The sequence below is a fragment of the Microcaecilia unicolor genome, chromosome 10 (genome assembly GCF_901765095.1).
Source record: "Microcaecilia unicolor chromosome 10, aMicUni1.1, whole genome shotgun sequence".
Taxonomy (NCBI): Eukaryota; Metazoa; Chordata; class Amphibia; order Gymnophiona; family Siphonopidae; genus Microcaecilia; species Microcaecilia unicolor.
In genome coordinates, this window is record NC_044040.1 from 133,617,355 (window position 1) to 133,633,739 (window position 16,385).

At 48.5% G+C, this 16,385-nt stretch overlaps 1 protein-coding gene across 5 annotated transcripts in view; it reads left to right on the forward strand.

Annotated features, from left to right (window-relative positions):
- Positions 1-16,385, forward strand: part of THAP4 (THAP domain containing 4) — a 563,666-nt gene that overhangs the window by 456,702 nt on the left and 90,579 nt on the right. For 4 of the 5 annotated variants that reach the window (XM_030215984.1, XM_030215988.1, XM_030215987.1 and 1 more), the window contains one exon: positions 9,677-9,780. The exons of the other annotated variant lie outside the window; for it this stretch is intronic. In XM_030215984.1, the coding sequence (XP_030071844.1) occupies positions 9,677-9,780 (104 nt within the window). The remainder of the gene's footprint in view (positions 1-9,676; positions 9,781-16,385) is intronic. 5 annotated transcript variants of the gene reach the window in all.

Genomic DNA, 16,385 nt, shown 5'->3' on the forward strand with positions numbered 1-16,385 from the left:
CCAGCGGTAATTGGGCAGCCCTGCACACTGCCCGGTCACCACCAGGTTAGCGTAGGATTCCTTACCAGCTCCTAGGTGGCAGTAAGGGCTCCCCTGGAAACTTACCACACATCCATTTCCAAAAAAAAAAAGGGAGAGAGACTTTTCCCGCTGCAGTAAAAGAGGACTTTGGCGCATTTAGGGATTCCCGCCAGCCAATGTATTAATTTTTAACAGGGGGAAGAGGGTAGGGAGGAAATGTGTGGGCCCACTCAGAAATTCGCTTCTCATGCACAAATTTACATTTTTGGAACAGGTGTACATTTGTGCAAGAACATTTGGCTTTATTGGGCTTTACCTTGTCACATGCAGCAGATGACTCTAGGAACTGGGTTATGTCTCTCTACCAGCAGGTGGAGATAGAGATCAACAGAACTGAAGGGAGTGATACCAGATGGCCAGCCCCAGGGTTGCCAGATGGGCGGTTTTCCGCAACCCGCCACGGGAAACTTTTGCCCTTGGCGGGTTGCGGTTTTTTGGGCTTGTTTTTTTTTTCTGTGCGGCTTTTGGGCGGTTTTTCGGCCGGCGGGGGGTGGGGCTAATGGCTACAGAGGCGGGGTTTGGTGACGTATTGGGCGGGGCAAGGTGATGTATTGGGTGGGGCGATGACGGTGGGGGCGGGGCTGATGACGGCAGGGGCTGGGGTGATGACGGAAGGAGCGGGGTTGATGACGGAAGGGGCGGGGTGATGACGTCGGGGGTGGGGTGTGTGCGGTTTTTGGGCAGGTTTTGGCCTGTTTTGGGTGGGAATTTTTTTTTTATGGCATCACTGGCCAGCCCCTGCATTAGTTGGTATATCTCTGTCTCCAGCAGTTGGTGGACAGCTTCTCTCCAGCTCCTGGATTAAAGGCAACTGAGGGTGCTCTTGGGCCGGTGGCCAGTTGAGCTGGGGGGATGTCTGACTGAGGGTATCAGCAGTGTTGCCAGGTGGGCGGTTTTCCCGCCCAATTGGACGGTTTTCTGAGACCCGCCGCGGGAAATTTTTCCCTGCGGTGGGTTGCGGTTTTTGGGCTTGTTTTGGGGTCTTTCGGCGGGTTTTTTTGTGGTTTTTCGGGCCGTTGGGGGCGGGGCTAGTGGCGTTTTGGGCGGGGTTAGTGACATTCTGGGCGGGGCCGATGACGGGGAGGCGGGGCTTGTGACGGAAGAGGTGGGGCCGATGACGGCGGGGGCGGAGTTGATGAGGGCGGGTTTTGGCCTGATTTGGGTGGGGAAAAAATTTTCCACCTGGCAACCCTGGTCAGAGTTGCCAGGTGGGCGGTTTTACCGCCCAATTGGGCGGCTTTCCGCGACCCGCCGCGGGAAATTTTTGCCCGCGGCGGGTTACGGTTTTTTGGGCTTCTTTTTTTTCTTTTCCGCGGTTTTCAGGCGGTTTTTTCGGCCGCGGGGGGCGGGGTTAGTGACATTTTGGGCGGGGTCAATGACGTTCTGGGCGGGGCCAGTGATGGGGGCGGGGCCGATGACGGCGGGGGCGGGGTTGATGACGCGGGGGTGGGGTGTCAGGGGAGGGGTTTGAGTTTGGGTGGGTTTTGGGCTGTTTTTAGGCTGGATTGGGTGTGAAAAAAATTTTCCACCTGGCAACCCTTTGGAGGCATGTTTAATTGTTAGGTCCCTGCCTCACCTCATATCCCTCTTCACAGGCTGCTTTGCTCTTTCTCCTGCCTCCTTACTTAAAAAAAAGCGTAAAATTTATTTTTAAAAGAAAAACCCCAAAACAAAACTTTGAGAACAGTTCGGCGCTTTCTGATTTCTGCCTCTGTCGGAACCAGATCACCTTTCCTCAGCTCCATTCTGACTGGTCCCGCACTTTCACTGACTGCAGCTGGTAAGTGTCGGCTTTGTTATTCTTCTTTCCCGGCTGGTTGATAATGGCGGCAGAGACAGTTAAACACTGTCCCCGCTGAGGGAAACAGCAGTCAGTGGCAGGATTTTGTAGCGCTGAGACTGACGGCGCTGTTAGTTCACTGGAGAGAGTGTTTTCCCGCCCGGCCCCGCCATTTTCAAGAATGCCGCCGAATCGGCTCCGGCGGCGGTTCCTGGCAGCATGGCTTCTCCAGCAGTGGGTGCTCCTTCGGGGGGGGGGGGGGGGGGTCGGAAAAGTCGGCTCTTCTGCTGAGTCTCCAGGGGCTCTTGCTGCTTCGGGGGATTTCTTTTCCCCAGAATTTGTACTTCTCATGCATCAAGCATATATGCTTAAACGGAACCACCCCCTTTCTGGCCCAGCTCAGTGTTGCCAGGTGGAAAATTTTTTTCCCACCCAATCCGGCATAAAACCCGCCCAAAACCCGCCCAAACTCAAACCCCGCCCCTGACACCCCCGCCCCCGCCGTCATCAACCCCGCCTCCCCCGTCACCGGCCCCGCCTCCCCCGTCATCGGCCCCGCCTCCCACGTCACTAACCCCGCCCAAAACGTCACTAACCCCGCCCAAACACGTCACTAACCCCGCCCCCTGCGGCCGAAAAAGCCACCCAAAAAACCGCCCTGAAGCCCAAAAAGCAGCCCAAAAAACCGCAACCCGCCACGGGCAAAAATTTCCCGCGGCGGGTTGCGGAAAACCGCCCATCTGGCAACCTTGGCCCAGCTCCTTCTCTAGAAGTTTCTGTAGGTTCGGGGGGGGGGGGGGGGATACAGGTCTCTTGGGGCTACGTCCGAGGATGGGACTTCTCTGAAAAAGAGACAGGCGTCTTCAGTTCCTGAGGAGGGGTCCTTGGACTGTGTTACAGGTAGAAGGCGGAGTAGCACTGAAGGACATGCAGGACAGACGTCTTGAAGCTTCTTTAAAATATGCCTTTGAGGTGGCCTCCTTGATGCTTCAGGCTTCCGTGTGTAGCTCTTATGCGGCTAGGGCTTGTCTTAGTTGGCTCCATTCGGTACAGGAGTCTGATATGGCTGGAGCTCCTGAGTTTTCTTACATAGATGTAGGTCTTGCCTACTTAGCAGATGCTTTGTATGACTTGGTTTGTTCTTCAGCTAAACTTATGTGTTTAGCAGTGTGCTCTCGGTGACTGTTGTGGCTTTGGCATTGGTCTGCCGATATGGCATCTGATACAATTGATACAATGTCTGATACAATTGCCTTTTCAAGGTAAATTGTTGTTTGGAGAGGATTTGGAAAAAATTGTTAAGGTCTTAGGAGATTCCAAGTCCCAACGCCTTCCCAAGGCTAAACCTAAGCCTACTTCTAGGCAAGGACCTTCAAAATCCCAATTTCAGGAGGCACGCCGGTATCGCCCAGGTCGATCTTCAGGGTCCATTCAGCGTTCTTAATTCCAGCAAAGATCTTCCTTTCACAATGACAAGTGACCGTTTGGAAACCATCAGGGAGCAACTCCTCGCACCTCCCAATGATGGGGCGCTGGCCCATTCTGCCGGGGAGCAGATAGGGGGGTGGCTCTCCCTGCTCCTTTCGGAGTGAGTCAAGATAACTACAGACCAATGGGTCCTCGACGTGGTGAGGGAAGGATACAAATTGGAATTCGACTCGCCCCTCACAGATTTTTTTCTTGTGTAGTGCTGCGGCACGCGCTCCAAGCGCATAGCAGTTCTAAACACTTTACAAGATCTTCTGTGTTTGGGAGCCATCATTCTGGTGCCTCCTCTAGAACAGCTCAAGGGTCGCTATTCCATTTATTTTGTGGTTCCCAAAAGCGGCGGAACCTTTCGGCCTATTCTCGATTTAAGGAAGGTGAACAAATTTTTGCAGGTTTGACACTTTCGCATAGAAATGTTGAGAGCCATTATAGCGGCTGTTCAACCGGGTGAGTTCTTGACTGCTTTCAACCTACAGGAAGCTTATTTGTATATTCCAATTTGGCAGCTTCTTCAGAAGTTCCTCAGGTTTGCGATTCTAGGACGGCACTTCCAGTTTCGAGCCCTTCCTTTTGGATTAACCACTGCCCCGCATACCTTTTCAAAAGTCATGGTAGTGGTGGCGGCCTTTTTACGGAAGGAAGGAATTCGGGTACATCCCTAATTCAACGATTGGTTGATTCGAGCAGATTCACCACAGGAGAGTTGAGCTGCCACTGACTGAGTAATTGCACTCCTAAAGTCGTTGGGCTGGATCATCAACAGAGCCAAGAGTCAACTTTTGCCTACTCAGACCCTGGAATATCTCGGGGTGCACTTCGACAAGAAGCCGGGGAAGGTGTTCCTTCCTTATGGGTGACGAATCAAATTGGTTGCTCAAATCCAGTCCTTGATTTGTCTACCACGCCCTTGCATTTGGGATTTTGTTCAAGTCCTGGGTTCTATGGCAGCCACTCTGGCGGTGCCTTGGGTGAGGGCTCACATGCGGCCCCTTCAGTTGTTTCTTCTGAGCAGATGGTCACTGACTTCCCTGGACTACCAATGACGTCTGTCCTGGACAGACACAGCCAAGATCAGTTTAGCCTGGTGGCTCCTTCCATCCAATTTGCAGACGGTAGTACCGTTGGCCTTCCTGACCTGGGTGGTGGTCATGACAGATGCCAGTCTGTCGGGATGGGATGCTCATTGTATGGACTCCGCTTGAATTGGTTTGGTCCATCAATTGCTTGCAATTGAGGGCAGTCGTAAACGCTTTGGTCAGTTTTCAGGATCTGCTAGAGGGCAAGGCGGTTTGAGTTTTGTGTGACAGCCCTATGACAGTGGCCTACATCAGTCGGCAGGGGGGGGGACCCGTAGTTCACCTCTAGTAGAGGAGGCATCCCGTCTGATGGTGTGGGTGGAGGCTCATATTCTTTGTATATCAGCAGCGCACGTTGCGGTTCAGAGCAATACCCAGGTGGATTTTCTCAGTCGAACAGTCTTGGATGCAGTGAAATGGGAACTGTGTTCGGCATTCCGTCTCATTTATTACCGTTGTGGAATACCAGTGATGGACCTTATGGCCACGTCGAAGAATGCGAAGTGCTCAAATTCTTCTCCTAAAAATGACAGCCCGAATTTGCAGGGCTCGACGCCCTGCTGCAGCTGTGACCAAAGAAAGGACTGCTCTATGTCTTTCCTCCATGGCCACTGATAGGGAAACTTCAGTCTTCATTACGAACTAGTAGTGCTGATCGCTCCAGACTGGGCTTGGCGTCCTTGGTATGCGGATCTGATTCGGCTGCTTGACAGACCACCGCTGTGACTACCGGTGACTCTGGATCGTCTCCAATAGGGTCCAGTCCGGATGGAAAATCCCTCCCACTTTGGTCTTATGGCCTGGCTCAAAAGGCATTTGTTGAGAAAAGGGTTTTTCAGACCCTCTTATTGCCACACTTTTGCAGGCTCGAAAACAGTCTACTTCCTACACTTATGTTCGAGTGTGGAAAGCGTTTTCCGAGTGGTGTGTTCAGCGTACTGGGTCACCCTTCCTTTCTTCCATTTCGATGATCTTAGACTCCCTCCAAGACAGGCTTAAAAAGAGTTTCGCATATAATTCTCTATGGGTTCAAGTAGCGGCCCTGGCGTGTTTCCGAGGGCAAGTAGCCGGTTTGATCCTTGCTGCTCACCTGGATGTAGTTCATTTTCTGCGAGGGGCCCTTCATCTTCGTCCACCCTTGCGTCGGCCGTGTTCTCCTTGGCATTTAAACCTGGTGCTTCGCACTTTTCAGGCGTCTCCGAGCCCTTACACAAGGCTTCAGATAAAGAGCTCACTCTGAAAACGTTTTTTTTTAGTGGCTATTATCTCAGCTTGGCACATTTCTGAACTTCAAGCTTTGTCTTATCGGGATCCCTTTTTGCAGTTTTCAGAAGCCGGGGTCTCTATTTAGACAGTACCATCTTTTTTACCGAAGATGGTGTCAGATTTTCACCTCAATCAAACTTTTGCAGAAGGAGGATTTTCCGAGAGACTTTGCATTGCTTCACCTGTTGGATGTCCAAAGGGTGCTTTTCCGGTACCTGCAGGTAACTAATTTATTTAGATTTTGCTCACACCTTTTTCTCAGTAGTAGCTCAAGGTGAGTTACATTCAGGTACACTGGATATTTCTCTGTCCCAGGAGGGCTCACAATCTAAGTTTGTACCTGAGGCAATGGAGGGTTAAGTGACTTGCCCAAGATCACAAAGAACAGCAGTGAGATTTGAACTGGCCACCTCTGGATTGTAAGCCCAGTGCTTTAACCACTAGGCCACTCCTCCATGAATTTCAACGTTCAGATCACCTCTTTTTCTCCTTTCGGGACCAAGGAGGGGTGAGGCCACCTCCATAGCTTCCATTGCTCGATGGATTAAGGAGGCCATTGAGTCCACATATATTTTACAGGGTTGAGAGCCGCCTGCTCCTCTAAGAGCTCATTCTACTCGAGCGCAGGCAGCTTCTTGGGCAGAAACTTCTATTCTTCATGTGGATGAAATTTGTTGTGCAGCTACTTGGGCTTCCCATCATACTTTCGTTAAACACTACAGACTAGATGTCGCCGCACAGGAAGACACACATTTCGGGGCATATGTGTTAGCGCGGGGGACGTCGGCATCCTGCCATAATTAGGGAATGCTTTGGTACATCCCACCAGTTCCTGGATTCATCTTCTGCATGTGACAAGGCAGGTAAAATTATGTCTTTCCTTTAGTGGCAACAGATGAATCCAGGATCCCACCCTATTAGCCGATGAATTTTCCACCACTGTGTTCCTTTTCCGCTGATGCAGTTTCAGGCAAGTACATGAACTACGTCTGGATGTCGATCTTTGGAGCAAGAGTGCACTGTTTCTGGTTCTGTTATTTGGTTCTGTTTTTTCATTGAAGATGGTTCCTATATTCATATTGTTTATTTTAGTTGGCCTAAATTTACTGCTTAAGAAGGATTTATACTAACTGATGCAGGGTATCACTCCCTTCAGTTCTGTTTATCTCTGTCTCCACCTGCTGGTAGACGGACATAACCCAGTTCCTGGATTCATCTGCTGTCGCTAAAGGAAAGAAAATTATCAGGTAAGACATAATTTTACCTTGTTATAAAGGTGCATTTGTTGTTAGGTGCCTTTGTGGACCTTTCACATAAGCATCCTCTTATAAAATTGGTCCCCCTTATGTGCAATTTATTGGCAAATAGCACTGCTATGTTCTTGTTAGGTGTATTTTCTGCAGGTAGAATATATGCTTAAAATATGTCATACAAATATAAGCATATTTGTTTTGATTTAAGTAGTGAGCAGTGTTCACATTTTTTTGGAGGGAGGAGGTTGACCTGGTAATTTCATTCTGATCCTTTGTACTTCAGCTTAGTGAGAACCAGGGCCAGGGTCTGGCCTCAGGAGTCTTTCATTTGCACCTACCTGTGTGTGTGTGTGTGTGTGTGGGGGGGGGGGGGTTCTATGTCCTCCTCGCCCTTAGCCTTAGCATGCCTAGTCTGGTTATTGCAGTGATGCCATGGACCAAGGCTTCTTCCAGAACACTGAAGTCATGGATCCTGAATCTGGTCACCAGGTGTCATCCTTAAGCAGTAATTGTGACTCCCTCCCACCAGGGGTTATGGATGCTACTTCTTCAGCATCCCTAGCTGTCCCTGGGAGTAGAAGATCTGAATGGGAATTGAATCAGGAATCTTCCTCTTAGTAATGCATAATGCACCACCTTGAGTCACTGGACAAGCCTAGTGTTCCTTTGTAGTAATCTTTCCTCTTCTCTACTCTCCCTGAAATAGGCAATATATACTACTACTACTACTTAGCATTTCTATAGCGCTGCCAGGGTTACGCAGCGCTGTACAAGTTTAAACATGGGGAAGGACGGTCCCTGCTCGAGAGAGCTTACAATCTAAAGGTAACAAACTATGTAGTCAGTGTAGGTATCATGAATGGGGAAGGTGGTTAGGCGCCAAAAGCAAGGGAGAAGAGATGGGCTTTGAGTAAGGACTTGAAAATGGGCAGGGAGGGCGCAAGGCGTATGGGCTCGGGAAGTCTGTTCCAGGCATAAGGTGATGCGAGGCAGAAGGGGCGAGTCTGGAGTTAGCGATGGTGGAGAAGGGTACAGATAGGAGTGATTTGTTCTGAGAGCGGAGGTTACGGGTGGGAACATACGGGGAGAGGAGGGTAGAGAGGTAATGGGGGGCTGCAGATTGAGTGCACTTGAAGGTCAATAGGAGAAGCTTGAACTGTATACGGTAGCGGATCAGGAGCCAGTGAAGCGACTTGAGGAGAGGGGTGATATGAGAGTATCGGTTCACGCGGTAGATAAGACGTGCGGCGGAATTTTGGACAGATTGAAGGGGGAATAGGTGGCTAAGCGGGAGGCCAGCGAGGAGAAGGTTGCAATAGTCAAGATGAGAGGTAACGAGCGAGTGGACGAGGGTTCGGGTGGTCTGTTCAGAGAGGAATGGGCGAATTTTGCTAATATTAAAGAGGAAGAAGCGACAGGTCTTAGCTGTCTGCTGGATATGGGCAGAGAAGGAGAGGGAGGAGTCGAAAATTACTCAGAGATTGCGGGCTGAAGAGACGGGGAGGATGAGGGCGTTGTCAACAGAGACGGAAAGTGGGGGAAGAGGAGAAGAGGGTTTGGGTGGAAAGACAAGGAGCTCAGTCTTTGCCATGTTCAGTTTCAGATGCCGGTTGGACATCCAGGCAGCGATGTCTGAGAGGCAGGCCGGCACTCCCTCCCTATGTTGTAGCATATGAGCTTCAACTGGTACAAGTTTATCAGGAAATGACAAAACATCACAAGAAATGTACTCTCTGTCTATCTCAGCATCACTGGCTTTGTGGCACCAGTGTTACTTCCATCTAGAATGAATTTAGCAGCATCATTATCTGGTCTGTGTATACCTTTTTAGCAGTTAAATACCAGTTGAAAAACAGGCTCAAATATCTTACTGGAATGTAAAAATAGTATTTCCTGTGAACTTTAGGCATTTTTATCATTCTAAGGTTAGAAAAACTGTTGAAAGGGATGAAGTAGTCAACAATTGGAAGACTATTAAATTACTTAACCCAGGTGCTAATTCTGCATGCCTTGTGTGGTTAGATTTCTTCTCCACTAGGGTTGAAGAACGCAGAATACAAGTACTGACACAGAGCAACACTCAGTACATTCAGCTGGACATCGTCTGAATTGCTGCATAAGTTTTGCAGAAGAGTTCATAGGAAAGCTGTTTACTGAAATCTGCCAGAAAATGTTTGTGACACTGCACTAGGCAATAAACTATGGAAGGCCTTCCCTTGGAACTACAGAAGTTGCACTGCTATGAGACGTTAAAAAAACACCTACAATATGATTCTTTAAATGAACATTCCTAACCAAGAAGAAAAATGTGTTTAAAACTGGAACATCCCTTTTTTTTTAAATCTTTTCCAGTTAATGCTCTATGACTGAAATGTTAAATCTGAAATAGCAAACTTCTGCTTTATTTGTTCCATGGTCGTAAAAATATAAGCTGTTGCATTACAATTTAAGGAAAGCAAGGTACCATACATTTGATTGTAATTGTGTGAGAAAATGTTTATACACTTCTAGTTGTAACTGATGATGTATCTGCTGTAACACACCTTGAGCTAACTTGGTGAGGCATGTAATAAATGTTGTAAAGTAAAAGACCTCTCTGAATAATATGATACATTCTTCTCATTGGGCACAAACTTTGTTATATAATGCTATAAAATGACAACGCATACTGAGAGAGTTTTCTTTGTCAAGAATAGAGTAACATGTTTAACTCTTCACTCCTCTTATCCCAGGCATCGTGGAAGTGGAGGAGGGGGAGGTGAATGGAGAGGAGCTCACTATAACATCACATTCTGTAGCCAGAATCTCCTTTGCCAAGGAGCCTCACGTACAGCAGGTGAGAAGTCAGCTGTGCGATTCTTAAATTGAAAATGACCATTTCAGTAAACAGAAGAGGTCTCAATATGACTGGTATATGTTTATTTATCAAAGTATATAAACCACTTCTCCAACCTGAAAGTATTTACATAATAAAAATCATAAAACAAAAAATGTTGATGAAGGTGATCAGTGATGTCTAGGCCAGTGGCGTTCCTAGGCTGCCTGACACCCGGGGCGGATCGCCGATGCGGCCACACACACATCCCCCGGGTGCATTTTTACCTCCCCCCCCCCCGGGTGCATTTTTACCTGCTGGGGGGGTGCCGCGCGCCTGTTGGCCGAGTCCGCTCATTCCCTACCTGTTGCTCCCTCTGCCCTGGAACAGGAAGTAACCTGTTCCACGCAGAGGGAGCAGCAGGGAGGGAACGAGTGGACTCGGCCAACTGGCGCGTGGCGCCCCCCCCCCCCCCCCCCCCCCCCCGGTACGCCACTGGTCTAGGCCTTGGTGATCTGTATCCAAGAGCAGCAATCAGATGTTCATCCTAAGACCCAAGCCTGAATTTCCTTAGGTTCTTTGAAGAGCCACACTGCACTATCTGGAGAGATATATGTTGAGTACTTTTGCTGTAGGCTTTGATGACACTGTTGCGGTTGGTATACACATTGTGCTCTCATTTCACATACATTTGTAAAATGCATGTAGGGCTTGTAATCTTTCTTCCTTTTCATCCTATTTGACTAGTCTTGACTACTAGCAAATGGAGGCAGAGACCTGAGCTTTCTAGTGGCATCATCAGTAGGAGTAATGCAGCCTAGAACTTGCTATTATTTATCTGCCTCCAGCAGATGGTGCAGATTGGCTCACTGCAGCAGAATCCTGTTATCTTTGGCCTGACTTGGTCTGTTGCCCCTTGGTCTCAGGGATCAGTGTGTGGATTTGTTACCTGATTGAGCAGGAGGAATGCCTTTCCTTAGCCCCAAAACTTGGCTTGCAGGCCTCCACTTGGTAACATAACATAGTAGATGACGGCAGAAAAAGACCTGCATGGTCCATCCAGTCTGCCCAAGATAAACTCATGTGTATACCTTACCTTGATTTGTTCCTGTCTTTCTCAGGGCACAGACCGTATAAATCTGCCCAGCAGATTTTTCCCGCCTCCCATCACTGGCTCTGGCACAGACCATATGTCTGCCCTCCCCTATTCTCGCCTCCGAACCACCAACCCCTCTTCCCCCCACCTGCTCCGCCACCCAATTTTAGCTAAGCTTCTGAGGATCCATTCCTTCTTGACAGGATTCCTTTATGCATATCCCACGCATGGTAAAGCTTGTCTGGTGGTGATCCCCCATGGCAACTGCCATTGATAGTGAGTAGTCCTTGTTTAGGTTAGAATAAAGTTTCTCATTCAAAAAAAAAAAACCAAAAACAAGAGTTAGTTAAACAGGTAGATGTGACAGGACTAGATAATCCATGGCAGTGGTGAAGAGTCCTCTTGGGTGGTGAGCGCCTTAGTCACAAACAAAGCTGTGGTTGAAATATGTGAAAAGCAGACTGAGCAGGGACGTTAGTGTGGAGCCTGCAGGAAATGGCAAATTAGCAGCATGTCTGACTCCTCCTACCCCGATTGCATCAGGGAGACATATATCATACATCTCCACTCTTGTCTCTCCCTACGCCCCCCCCTCGGGTACTCCGTTCTGTTGATAAATATCTCTTATCTGTCCCCTTCTCCTCTACTGCTAATTCCAGACTCCGTTCCTTTTATCTTGCTGCACCTCACGCCAGGAATAAACTTCCCGAGCTTGTACGTCTAGCCCCTCTTTGGCTGTTTTCAAGTCCAAACTTAAAGCCCACCTCTTTACCACTGCTTTTGACTCCTAACCACTGCTCACTTGCCCTGTCCTTTTTATCCTCACCTCTTTATTCCCTTACCCTTAATTGTTCTGTCTGCCTGTCTTATCTAGATTGTAAGCTCTTTGAGCAGGGACTGTCTTTTTTGTGTATGGTGTACAGCGCTGTGTATGCCTTATAGCGCTATAGAAATGATAAGTAGTAGTAAGTGAAATAGGCAGTTGTGTTTCTTAATCCTATAAAGAGAAGTTAAATCAATAAAACAGAAAGAAAGGAAAGAAGGAATGAAAAAGAAACCAAATCAATAGTAAGTGATTTCATCCATTAGCTTCCCCACCCCCTCCCCCCTTTAGTCCAGACAGCTTAAAGAATGGCAAGTCAAATGCAAAACACTGATAAGGAAGGCAAATTGGGACTTAGAAAAAATAATACTGCGTTTGGAGGCAGAAACACATAGTAAAAAATTTTTTTAAGTATATTAAAATCAAGAAGCTGGCAAAAGAATCAGTTGGACCACTAGATGACTGAGGGCTAAAAGGGGCACCCAGGGAACACAAAGCCATAGCAGAGAGATTAAATGACTTCTTTGCTTCGGTCTTCACCGAGGAAAATTTGAGAAAGAGACCAGTGCCAAAAATGGTAATCAAAGCTGACGAATCAGAGAAATTGAATAAAATCTCTATAAACCTGGAAGATGTAATGGCGCAATTTGACAAATTGAAGAGTAGCAAATCATCTGAACCAGATGGTATTCATCCCAGTGTACTGATAGAATTGAAAAATTAACTTGCAGAACTATTGTTAGTAATATGTAATTTATCTTTAAAATCAAGCATGATATCGGAAGATTGGAGGGTGGCCAATGTAACACCGATTTTTTTAAAAAGGTTCCAGAGATGATCCTGGAAATTACAGACCAGTGAGCCTGACGCCGGTGCCAGGTAAAATGGTAGAGACTACTGTGTTTTCCCAATCACCTTGCCCTGAGGGGAAAACACTTCAGCCTTGTAAGCTGAAGAATAAGAGGTACAATCAGACTTAGCTGTAGGTGCACCACAAACAAAGGTTTATTGGTATAATCACTAAGCCAAAAATATACAAGGTAATTGTTCCCTCTGGAGCACACAGTAAAGCAAGACAGAAATCCTGAATAACAACGAGTGCTCAGCTCACTCTGTCCCATCCAACCACATATATATCATTTGTAAGTTTCCTTTTGCCCAAATCATGTGATTTCCCATAAACCAGAACCATTAAGTAGCGTATGCCATATATGGATTGGTCATGTATTCTATCAGTGTCTCCTGATGGGGGTTCACGTGCAAAGTCGGTAGCTATTGGCTAGTCAGTTATCAGTATAGCGTGAAATTACATAGAACAATACCCTTGTGTCCCCTCACCCCAAATCTGAAACATTCTAGGCTCACTTTGTCCTCAGTCTGTCGTTCAGCAAGTCCCAAGGTTACATCCACCTTATATGAAAAGCATACTCAGCTTCAGCCAAATGTGCATCTGTGAAATGTCTGTTCTCAGCTCCTGAGAAAGCACTGATTGTTACAAAAGATGCTGAGTTAGTAGGCTAAAATGTGAGAGTCACACAGAGCAATGCACAGGCCTTTGCAGCAGGCCCAGCCCTTAGGCCTAGCATAGGAAGGTATGTACATTAACACTACTTAGAACAAACTTACAGAGCATATTCAAAAGCATGGATTAATGAGACAAAGCCAACATGGATTTAGTGAAAAGAAATCTTGCCTCACCAATCTATTACATTTCTTTGAAGGGATGAACAAACGTGGATAAAGGTGTGCCGGTCGATATTGTGTATCTGGATTTTCAAAAAGTACCTCATGAAAGACTCCAGAGGAAATTGGAGAGTCTTGGGATAGGAGGTGTAGTGCTCTATTGTGGATTAAAAACTGTTTAAAAGATAGAAAACAAAGAGTAAGGTTAAATGGTCAGTATTCTCAATGGAGAAGGGTAGATGGTGGGGTTCCTCAGGGGTTTGTTCTAGGACTGCTGCTTTTTTAACTTATTTATAAATGATCTACAGCTGGGAGTACCTAGTGAGGTAATTAAATTTTCTGACGATACAAAATTATTCAAAGTTGTTAAATCGCAAGAGGATTGTGAAAAATTACAAGAGGACACTGGGAGACTGGACATCCAAATGGCAGATGACGTTTAATGTGAGCAAGTGCAAAGTGATGTATGTGGGAAAGAGGAACCTAAAATATAGTTACTTAATGCAAGGTTCCACACTGGGAGTCACCCAGAAGAATGGGATCTAGGTGTCATCATTGATGATACGTTGAAACCCTCTTCTGAGTGTGCAGCGGCAGCTAAGAAAGCAAATAGGTATTATTAGGAATGGAATGGAAAACAAAAATGAGGATGTTATAATGCCTTTGTATTGCTCTATGGTGCGACCACACCTCGAACATTGTATTTAATTCTGGTCACCGCATCTCAAAAAAGATATAGTGGAATTAGAGAAGGTACAGAGAAGGGCGACAAAAATTATAAAAGGGGATGGGACGACTTCCCTATGAGGAAAGGCTAAAGCAGCTGGGGCTCTTCAGGTTAGAGAAAAGGTGGCTGAGGTTTATAAAATAATGAGTAGACGTGAATCACTTGTTTACTCTTTCCAAAATTACTAGGACTAGGAGGCACGCAATGGAGCTACTACAAAGTAGTAAATTTAGACAAATTGGAGAAAACGTTGCTTCACTCAATGTGCAATTATACACTGGAATTTGTTGCCAGAGAATGTGGTAAAAGCATTTAGCTTAGCGGGGTTTAGGAAAGGTGTGGATAACTTCCTAAAAGAAAGTCCATAAGCCATTATTAAAATGGACGGGGTAAATCCACTGCTAGGATAAGCAGCATAAAATGTATTCTCCAAGGACAAGCAGGCTGCTTCTTCTCACTGATGGGTGACGTCCACGGCAGCCCCCTCCAATCGGAATCTTCACTAGCAAAGGCCTTTGCTAGCCCTCGCGCGCCCATGCGCACCGCGCATGCGCGACCGTCTTCCCGCCCGAACCGGCTCATGTTCGTCAGTCTTCTTTTGTCCGCGCTCGGGACGGTCGTGTTTTGCGCCGTTTCGTGCCCCTCAAGTTGACCTCGCACGTCTTCGCGATTTTCGCTTTAAAAAGAAAAAAAAAAAAAAAGAGACCGATCCGGTCTTTACCCCTTTCCCGTATTTCCAGCTTTTTCCCCGCGTAAGTTTCCTTTCGCTTTCGGGACCGGCCTATTTGGCCTCGGTACGGGTTTTTTCTCCCTTCTTTTTGGTGCCTTTCGTCATCATCGCGAATTTTGATTTCGCCGGCGTGAGTTTTCCGCCCATGTCATCGAAGTCTTCCAGCGGCTTCAAGAAGTGCACCCAGTGCGCCCGGGTAATCTCGCTCACTGATAGGCACGCTTCGTGTCTTCAGTGTCTGGGGGCTGGGCACCACCCGCAGGCCTGCAGTCTTTGTGCTCTTTTGAAAAAGAGAACTCAGGCAGCGAGATTGGCCCAGTGGAACGCGTTGTTCTCGGGCTCTTCGACGACAACAGCACGGGGCTCGTCGAGTGCATCGACGTCGACAGCATCGAACGGCCTCTGCATCGGCATCGACTGCATCGAGGCTTCTACCTCCTGCATCGTCGGTACCAAGACATCGAAAGGCTGCGTCGACGTCGGTGGTACCGGGACCTCCGCTATTGCTGTTGTCGTCGGACGGTGGTGCTTCGTCTGGAGTGCAGGTGAGGGCTGTCCATTCCCCTGCTGGTGGCGGTGAGCCTTTGGGTGGGTCTCCTCCTGCCCTGAGGGCTCCTGCGGTACAGCCCCCCCCCCACCCCCCCCCACCCCGAGATCGACCTTCTTCGGCCTCGGCCCCGAGGAAGCGACGGTTGGATTCTACGTCCTCGTCGGTACCGGGAAGCTCCGGTGATATGCTTCGTTTGAAGAAGTAGAAGAAGCATCGACACCGGTCTCCTTCCCGTCTCGGTACCGAGAGCTCTGGGTCGCCGAGGGAGTCGGTACCCAGTACGCATCGGCACCAGGAGGACTGCTCACCCTCTATTCAGTAGGTGTCGATGCGCTCCCCCTTGGACAGCCCGGAACCGCCTCCACGCCCGGAACAGACTCTGACCTCGACGCCTGGATCGGCTTCTCAGTCTTTCTCCACAGCCGCTGTGCACGAGAGTCTCCAGGCCGTTCTTCCAGAGATTCTGGGAGAGCTGTTGCGCCCTTCTCCTCCGGTACCGGGGGTGCTTGCGCCACCGGTACCATCGGGTGAGGCGACGGCTGGCCCTTTGCCCGAGGTGAGGTCTCCGGTACCGGTACCGCTTGCGGTACCGGCTACGGCCGCCTCCCAGGCAGACTCCCCGACGACGTCGGCGGAGGGAGCATCACCGGTGCTGGCGAGGGAATCCACCTCTCGACACTCCTACCATGGCCGTGTTCCCACGGAGTCGAGTCGGGCACGGCTTCAGACGCAGGTCCGTGAACTTGTGTCTGATACCGATGGTGAGGCCTCGTGGGAGGAGGAGGAGGACATCAGATATTTCTCTGACGAGGAGTCTGATGGCCTTCCTTCTGATCCCACTCCCTCCCCTGAAAGGCAGCTTTCTCCTCCTGAGAGTCTGTCTTTCGCGGTCTTTGTCCGGGAGATGTCTACGGCCATCCCCTTCCCGGTGGTCGTGGAGGATGAGCCCAGGGCTGAAATGTTTGAGCTCTTGGACTATCCTTCTCCACCTAAGGAAGCGTCCACAGTACCCATGCA